At 39.5% G+C, this 9,866-nt stretch overlaps 1 protein-coding gene across 1 annotated transcript in view; it reads right to left on the bottom strand.

Moving 5' to 3' along the window:
* Nucleotides 1-5,841, bottom strand: part of LOC114818362 (thyroglobulin-like) — a gene marked incomplete at its 5' end in the record, with an annotated part of 24,588 nt that extends 18,747 nt beyond the window's left edge. The window contains 2 exons of the mRNA XM_029083926.1: nucleotides 1,233-1,324; nucleotides 5,660-5,841. Coding sequence (XP_028939759.1) covers nucleotides 1,233-1,324; nucleotides 5,660-5,841 — 274 coding nt within the window. The remainder of the gene's footprint in view (nucleotides 1-1,232; nucleotides 1,325-5,659) is intronic.
* Between the last annotated feature and the right edge of the window lie 4,025 nt (nucleotides 5,842-9,866).

Consider the following 9,866-nt stretch of genomic DNA (forward strand, 5'->3'; position numbering starts at 1 on the left):
AAGGACGACATAGAGCCTGAGTCTGCAAATGCTTGTGTTCAAAAATATTTTTCCTCCCATGAGACAGTCTGTTGGCTGATCACAAGTCGTGGTGCTGGAGCAGGAAGGAATAAATCCCAGACCCGGTCCACACTGAAGGCTAGTCAGTGTAACTGTGGACTTCAAAAGGGGCAGTGTTAAATTAATGCTGTGGCCTTAGAAAATGTTTCCCCATTGACCTTGAGAGCTGTGGGCTCCCAATTACTTAGACTATATTCTGGTTCTCTGTGGGAGATTTATCAGATATAGAGTATTAATCAAAAAGGCTATCTGGAACTGGTGAAGGTAGGTAAATTGGAAAAAAGAAATAATTTAGACATCTATCTTGAAGTGCCTCAGTTCAGAAACAGCATTCCTATATAGTCAACAGAGAGAAATAATCTATTAGAGCCCAATCCCTTCTTTACTAATCCTAACTGTTCATACCCACATGTATCCATTTACTGCACAGGGTGCCCAGATAGCTCTGTTTTTTCAAACTATAAATCATAGACTCATAGAATCATAGAAGGGTTTGGGTTGGAAGGGACCTTTCAAGGTGATCTAGTCCAACCTCCCTGCAGTGAGCAGGGACATCTTCAACCAGATCAAGTTGCTCAGAGCCCTGTCCATTCTGACCTTGAAAGTTTCCAGGGATGGGGCTTCTACCAACCCTCTGGGCAACCTGTGCCAGTGTTTCATTGTTAAAAAGTTCTTCCTCATATGTAGTTTAAATCTTCCCTCTTTTAGTTTAAAACCATTACCCCTTGTCCTATTGCTACAGACCCTGCTAAAAAGTTTGTCCCAATCTTTCTTATAATAGGTGTCCTTTAAGTACTGAAAGGCTGCAATAAGGTCTCCCTGGAGCCTTCTCTTCTCTAGGCTGAACAACCCCAGCTCCCTCAGCCTTTCTTCATAGGAGAGGTGTTCCATTCCTCTGATAATTTTTGTGGCCCTCCTCTGGACCTGCTCCAACAAGTCCAAGTCTTTCCTGTGCCCAGGTAATCAGCAGAAAAAGACAATTGTTGTGTTTCTGAAGGCAAAGAAAACAGTGATGTCTCCATCACTAACAGGCCCCCTTTACATATTGAAAGGCCACAATAAGGTCTCCCTGGAGCCTTCTGTTCTTCAGGCTGAACAACTCCAACTCTCTCAGCCTTTCTAAATCCAAGAAACATAGTAAAATATATCTCCTTACCTGCTCTGTGAGGAGCTCTCGGGTACATGGTACATGAAGACATTTCCTCTGGAGGCAGCAGCCCAGTGACTGGCCATGTTTATGATGGGACATGTGATAAACTGGTCACTGATAAAAAAGGAGGAACAGGCACAGTCAAATAACAGAAAAAAAGGAAAGAAAAGAATCCCACAACTAATAGACCTCTCTCTATATTGACAGCCTTCTTTAAACCTTCCGAAACAGCTCATCTCTCTGCCTTCAAGTGCATTGAGGGAAACCACACTCACCCTCTGTGAGCCTAGTACACCTTAGAATTCATTAAAATTGCTGTCTTATGGAGTGTTGAACAATGGTAATGGTTCTAAATAAACCAAATCTTACATGTAAGTAGTGTCCTGGCCAAAAAATACAATCTCATTTTAGTCTAGTTTATGGGGGCCCATGCTTCTAATAGTATAAAGATCCTTCTTCTGGCACCACTATGTTGTGATGGCATCTAGTAAAAGGACTTATATATTTCCTGAGATAAGGAACAATAATATATTTTCTGCATTTTGATCCGTGTGATTTTTTGGGGTAGAGTTTCCAGAGCTAGGAGAGGTAAGAGACCACTTTTCGAGATATCCTGCAGGGCCTCTGGCAGGGCTCATCAATATGGAATATCTGGTGCAGTAGGTCTGGGAGAGAAAGGCTAAACAAGAAGAGTGTAATGAAATAGTTAAAAGATCAGTTTATCACCAGGTATGAGTGAAGCAAACATATCCAAAACTTCATAGCTTCTACTGCCCTAAGAAGTGGGACTAGAAGGAGGAGTGAGCAGTAGCTGGAAGGAGCACAAGCAGTTCAAGAGGGGCAGGCAGAAAACAGAACACCTTACAGTCAGATATCTCATTATGATTCCTCAAGGCAATATCCTATATAAACATATCACCACTTCTCATTCTACATATGCCCAAAGACTCAGCATGCTCTATGGGTGTTTATATATCCATAACGACAAGAGCACACACAAATGTATCTGCTGCGGAAGTGGGAGGTTTCAATTCTCAGTCTAGTGAATCTGAAACAGTAGCTGCTCCTTCAGACTTGGTAGGTAAAAAAAGACTGACTGATGGCAAGAAAGAACAGTGTCAGAGAAGCATAAAAACATGTTGCTATATTTAACTGGCATGATTATGAAAGGCACTGTTTGGGTAGCTATCTTGGTTCAGCAGAGTTTATTTTAAGCCCATCTGTGAGACCACAAGCTATGGGCTGACTGACCACAATACTCTTTGACAGTTATGGTTGACAACACCCATATGAAACAAAAATTACTGTTCTTCTCTTGCCTACCAGCATGGGGTTTTAGAGGACCAGATGGTCTTTGAAAAATAGGGAGTCTATGGAGAGCATTGGCTCTCCAGAAATACTTTGAGATATATTTCACCACTTAAAACTGAGTCTTAGTTGGTGCTATGGGGGGAAAAAGTCAACTATTCTGGGGAAGTTAAGAAAAAAAAATAGTAATTACAAAAATGAAATGGCTGTTTCTTATGACATGGACTACCAGAAATTAAAAAAAAAAAAAAAAAAGGAAAAAAAAAAAAAAAAAAAAAAAAAAAAAAAAAAAAAAAAAAGAAAAAGAAAATGAAACTCATTTTATACCTGGGGAAAATATCAGAGAATTTCAGTGAAAACAATTTAAAAAGTGGAAATATTTTAAAACTACAGAATATGCAGAATGTATATAGTTTATAACAAGTACTTGCATTGTTTTCTCACACTTTATAATCCTGTTAAAACTTTGGCAATTAATTATAATTTCCTGACATAGAACTTTTCTTGGGTTATACATCTATGCTGGTACTAAGTTTTTTGTTAAAACCAAACCAAATCAAAATACCCTAACCAACCAAACAAGCACCAAAGAACCAGAACCAAACCCCCCTTTTCTCCACCATGTGTGTGATACAGATGTAGGTGACTGTCATTCAGGTACCTGCTGCTTCCCCTCCCTTTCCACTGTAACTGGAGTAATTTCCAAAGTGTTTAAAGCAAAGGATTACCACCAGAAGTCCTGGTTTCACTACTCATCCTTCTGCTTGCTCATGGTGACTCTTTAAGCCATTGATTTCTTTCCTTAGCCATTTGCCTCATATTGTAAAGAAATAAAACCCCATGAGGCTGCTGCAGGGTGCTGGGTGGCTGAGAGTTGGAGGAGCTACTTGTGTATCCCATTCCTGCTAGCTGTCATAGCTTTGCAAAAGTCAGCGTCTGCACCATGCTGAGCTCTGGGCTGAACGTGGATGACCAAATGTGACACATCTGTGTTGCAACAGCTCCATATGTAGCTATTTCTGGATAGGAAGAAGAGTTAAAATTTAGGTCCTTCAGTGTTTCATTAAGGTTTAAAACCTTACTGATCTGACTAAAGAATTATAGTCCCATGGGTAATGGTGGTGATGGAAAGAGACTGAAAATGAGTTCTGGCTTTAATGGCAATGAACCACAGTGTTTCCAAGTGTGCTGCATGGAGTGGCCTCAGATGCCACAGTGATGGGTGGCCTGTCCCTGGGACAGGCTACGAGGCAGGGCAAATGTGGCATGGTGGGAGACTTGATAAATGTCACAAAGCTCAATCCACAGCCTTCTGGCTTGTTTACTTCGTGACCTCAATGCACCAGCACACCTGGACCACCCAGAAACCTTCCCCAAACAGATTTGGTCACCACTGTCTCGGATCAGATGTTTCCAAGTGAATCTTGGCTCCTGTTCATCTCCTGATCCCTGAGACTCCCCTGGAGCAATGCCCTGTACTTCTGATGGAGGATGAAGACCTACTGAAAGAGAAACCTTGTCTTTAAGGTCTCATGGAGAGGCTAACGATGGAACAGAAAGCTGTAATGCTGAGAGCACAGATACAAGGAGCTCATAGCTATGTCTCTGTTCAAAACAAGTGCAACAGCTTGGATGGCTACACGAGGACTACAGACCACAGCTTATAAAACACAGCACCTTAGAAATATAGAGTTTTCATTAAAAAATCTTGTTGGAAGCAGAGACAGGAATGAGGAAAGAGTTTTTAAATTTGTTTTCTGAAAATCTGTTCCACTTAAACATTCAGCTCCTGAGTTTGCACAGAGACAAGGAAAAGGAAGTAAGATTTTTCCCTCAGTTCATCTCATTTCAGAAAAATGGGCCCATCCTGCCACAGCTCAGGATCTCTAACCAGCTAAAGAAAACTGGCTGCCCATGAGAGAGAAAGCAAAATCTAACAGTCTTCTCTGTACACCAAACCACCATGTGACCCAAGCTAAAGAGATCCACCAGTCTCTATGGCCTACCATAGGTGTCATGACTGCTGTGGAGTCCTAGTTGAAACTGACTGTTATCCAGAACTGCTGGACCCTGATGCCATACCAAATTAAAGGCTGAAGCTGTGCATATATACCAAGTGGTGTGAACATGGCCCACTGCTCATCTTCCACTTCCCAATGGTCCTTGGCTGCAAAGTTTCAATGCAAAGTATGGGAGTCTATGTACTGGAGGTAATTTGCTCATGCATCTGCTGACACTTCATCACAACTATTTCCTCTGGAAGAGGCTGGGAGGCACTGTGAATCTACAGTGTGTCCCAATGGATCAAACAAGGCAAGAGTCAGATATGGTGTGTTCTCCCTTCACCTCCCCAAGAAGACTTCCTACAGAAGTATCCCACTCCCTGATTCTGTTTTCTCTTATTATGGGAAATCATACACCAAGGAGCAAAATGTAGATTGTGCTACATTATACAATCACTGTTCACTGTCATAAATGATTACACAAGGGTCAAGGAAATACATTAATAAGCTTAAGGGGGTTCTTCTGCCATGGGTAAAATGGAGATTAGCAATGCACAGAATGGGTTTGGAAGCCACTATTCTGAACATTCACAAATGCTTCACCATTTTATTCAGGATACTCCACTGTAGAAAGCCTGGCATTGTGAAGAAATACAATTTGCAGGTTTCATGATATAAAAATTAATGTTATTGCTGAAATAAAAGTTTTCAAATTTGACCACTCTTCAAATTTCCAAAACCAAGAAGTATCTAAATGTATAATTAGGTGACTGTGAATAAAAGCCAGTGTATTACTTTTACTGTCGCAGGGATAAGAGGACTCAAGGAACAGCTGATGCAAGGTGTGCAAACAACCAGGATATCTATGACATGAAAGAGCGCACAAAGAAGAATTATTAATCTGAATCCAATATACACTTCAGGAAAGACAACTCAAAATTTTCACAAGGCATAAAAGTCAGTTCAATTTCTGTTTACCAATGACATTGGAAATCTCATGGTAAATTAAATCATATTCCCCATTTTCTGTTCATTTCCATAAGAATTTCTCAAGTTTTTCAGAATATAAGTGCACACTTGAGATAAGCAAAACAAACCTTTCTTAACCCCAGCCTCACAGTTGTAATAAATTTCTTACCGGGTGGCATTTTCCAAAGCCCTGGAAAAGGATGAATAATCATCAGTTGAGTGTTCGAGGGAGTAATACCATGTAGCTGCATCTTCAATGAATGAATTGGAGTCTTCTCCTCCTAGAGAATTTTGCAGAGCCTGATAAAAGGCTGTTTTGCTGTTGGCTCTTCCTTGACTTTCTTCAAATTTCTGAAAGCAAAACATATACACGGAATTTACAAACAAAAGTAAAAGATACATTTTTAACGGGACAATAAAGGCTCAGATCTCCCTCTGCTGGAATGAGTCCTCTCTGCTGTGATCTCTGATTCCTAGGGGAAGAGGTAGGGGAAAGTCCTACTTTTGCTTTCCCAAGATTGTCACCAGCCAACTGTATCAGCTTCTTCAAAACATACTATAGGACTGAATCCCTAATCTAGTAAATCCAAATCATAGGTATCGTGCTGTGCAGATGTAGCCCTAATACTACAGAAACCCCATTGGCTTTCACAGAAGGAGTCCACAAGGATAGTTCTCCATTGTAGGTATGCCCAATGCTGTTTTTCTGATGAGCTCCTTGAAGAAAAACTAGAGGGAGAGAGGGAGATATTTCTCCTTTCTTTTGGAAATTCCAGAAAGCAAACACTCCATGTAGCCATTTCATGGTTATACCACTCTGCCTCTTCTAGGAACACCTAAAAAGAAATGTGGCTGCCCTAAGTTCTGCATTTAGGTCCCTTCTGGAATAATATCTGCCTTAGCCCTGGAAGAGAAATCCTCCTCCTCCAAATACCAACGCAAGCAGCAGCCATGATCTTCAAACTTCATAACCCCTTGGGCCTTTCAGAGACACCTACAGTGAAATATGATTTTTCTGAGATCTGTGGTCTGAAACCTTCCCTAATATAAAGGCATTTTCCCAGAGCAGAGTGCCCATGTCACTGCAGAGGTACCATCTTCTATGTCAAACTACATATCTGATCTTGTTTTTACCAAAGCTAAAGACTGGTGGAAGTTTTCAACACATCTTTCTTTGAGGAAGTTTTTGATTTTATCAATTCAGATTGTTCCTCTTTTTTTTTTTTTTTTTTTTTTTAACAACAAAAAAAGAAGAAACAGAGCAACTTCCTGAAAAAAAATGTAACCTGAACTTTCCTGTGGATCAAGTCCTTTCTAAAGAGGGCACTTTGCAGGTGCACATTGGCTGAAACTTAGTATAAGAATGTCAGAGAGAAAGATCTAATAAACCACCTATATTATTTTGGGCAGTGAGTCTGATGCAAAATAGGCTGGTGTCTGCCCAGTCCAGTGACCATAGATGCTTTACTGAATATATTACTTTGATGGCCCACAGCTGGTTTTCATCACGCTGCTAGAAGGTCTTTCCACAACCCTATACAGAAAGTACAGAGGGAATAATTACTTTTCAACAGATTCACAGAAATGAAAGATGGAAAATAAGTCCCTGACTGCTGAGGCTGAAGCCTGTCCTTACTGATGTACTCTAGTGCTTTGTGCATTTGACTAAGTGACTTTACATGGGTTTTAAAACACTACCAAATATCCCAACGTCCAAAAAGATCTTGGCAATTTTCCTTGTATTTGCAATAAATTCTTCTTTTGCTAGATTTTGGCCCATGCAATGTGAAAAGAGTCATGTGGTGCCAGGTTTTGTAATACAGCTGTACTTCAAAAAAGATCTGCAACTCACACATGACACGTCACTTCAAGTGCACAAATGCCACATATGAAACTGCATAGCACACTTGCCTGCAAAATCATTCAGTTTAAATACAGCAAGGACACGTATATTTTTCTGCAAGAAATAGAAATTACCACTGAAGATCCGACTGCAAGTTCACTGAATTCAAAAGCAATCTTTCAATCAGCTTCAGCATGCATCAGTTCAGGTCCCTACTAACCAGCAGAAGCACTGCTGCTGTCTAATTAGGAATCTCTCATTTGGTGACTGGGGCTGGTAGATTTGGCTAGCAGATATGGATAAGAATAGATGCTTTCCTGCGTCAGTGCAGAGCCCAAGGTCTTATGTGTAAAGCACTCTGTGCAAAGCAACTTTCATGCAATGCTTTCATTTTGTTGTTTCCTTTTTTTATATAATAGATTTGTTACCTGATTCTACACCTTTCATTGATACTTAAAATAGAGAAAAAAATAAAGATTAAAAAAACCTCAAGGTATTGCTTATGTACCCTAGGAACTGATCCTTCACTGCCTCATCGACTAGCAAGCATTGACTAAACATTATGGTTGAAAACCACAGAGAAGGAGATGGATCATCATGGTTAAGCTGAGGAACATCTTGCCACACAGTTTTGCAGGTGCCAAAATTGATGAAGATTAAGTTTCATTAACAAGTTTTTGAATTAATAAAAAAATAAAATCAGTTGATGGTTATTAAACACGGAGAGAGTAACTGAGACTAGGAAGTCCATGAGCTGCAAAATGCTAGATTTGGACAGCATTTAGCAGAAGTAGTAGATTTGCTTACCCTATTCTTACAAACATCCACTCTTAGCCACTGCTGAAAACAGCATTCTGTGCTAAATGGGCCTTTGATCTGACTCAGTGCGGTCGGTCTTAGGTTTTTACTGCACCTATGTACTAGTTTCTGTGATCTTCAAAATGCCCCAGAAACTCTGGTGACCTTTCTCAGCAATCAATGATAATAGAGTGGGGTCCCTGAGATGTGTTAAGTCAGATGAAAGAGGACTCAACAGGCAGGATGGATGAAAAACAGAAATGGCATTTGTAAGATATTTTGAGAATTTTTATCCCAACAAGCACTAGAATAGCACAAGCTGAAACACGATTTCTCAAATGTCGCTTTAGCTACAACATAATTCAATTTAAACATCTGAATTTAACATGATAGCACAAAACAAAGCAATATGTTCAAAATAAAACCCATGAAACATTAAAAAGACAAAGTATTTTAACTTTTCATAAATTGATTCAATTCGACCAATTTTCCATGTCCAACAAATGTTTCCCATTAGAAAATATATGACCAAGGAACAATTTTCAAATAGCAATAGATACAACAGCTGCTACCAGATTAATAGAAACAGCTGCACGTTATGTAAAATAATTTACATTCTGCTAACCTTTAAAGAGGTATTAGCAACTGACCTCAGAGTTATAGTGGGGTTTTCAACTTTTTTTTTTTTAGAAAGTAAGTAAGAAAATAACTAAAGACAGCAGGTGCACTGCTTTATACTGCTCTGGTGACACAAAGCAGTGATAAATATCATCTAAATAATGAGTTATATAATGCTTACTGTTCTTGTTGCAGCATAGCTTCTGGAGCATATGAATGAATCTGGTCCAGTGTTTTATTTAAAAAGAAATTGTAGAAGTTGGTAGACTTCCAAGGGGCAAAATGTAGTTTTCTGACAAACTGAAATAGTGATAACACTAGCAGAGTATTTACAGATCTTAGGTCTTAAATGGCTTTTGATAAACTTTGTCACAAAAGATGGTGAAAGACCTGCCAGCCATTCAGCAGAGTGTTTCAAGGATTCCAGCTAGTTGCAAGATTGAGTAAAGAGCTGAAATCAGCCCATTTTCCTCAATGATGATATTTTCAAGGACACTGCTCCCCAGTCATAAATATTAATATACACATATGTGCCATCTGTTGTATGTTGATGAATACCTTTATCCATGAAGAAATTAACTGACTCTAATATAGTGCAGGATGGAAGTTCTGGTCTGCATAGATCCAGCTGCTTACATGAGGTAAATCAACTATATTTCTATCTATCCACTCCCTTATGCCCCAGTTCTGGGTTCTGCAGTCAACTAGATTTGTACTAAGGAGGGAAAGAAAAAGAAAGAAAACACATAAAGTAAAATCTTAGTCTTCCAACTAAAAAGAAAGTTAACAATCCTTGAAATGTGGAGATTACATAATAGCACAGAACATATGGAGGATATAAACAGGACTACACTGACTCGCATGCATATACAGACAAACAGGGATATAAAGGAGCATAAGTGAATCCATATATTTAATGCCAGGAAGAACCATTAGATCCTTCCACCTGAGCATCACATATAGCTGAACATCAACATTTTTAGAGGTTTCTGCTCAGCTGCCCTGACCTATGACTGCTCAAAGCTAATATCCCTAAGGTCTGCCATGGGAATTGCAGGTAACAAGTTCAGGCTTAACCGCTCCATATGCCATAGAATCATAGAATCATAGAATGGTT

The sequence above is a fragment of the Antrostomus carolinensis genome, unplaced genomic scaffold (genome assembly GCF_000700745.2).
Source record: "Antrostomus carolinensis isolate BGI_N321 unplaced genomic scaffold, ASM70074v2 scaffold15342, whole genome shotgun sequence".
In the NCBI taxonomy this organism is placed as follows: domain Eukaryota; kingdom Metazoa; phylum Chordata; class Aves; order Caprimulgiformes; family Caprimulgidae; genus Antrostomus; species Antrostomus carolinensis.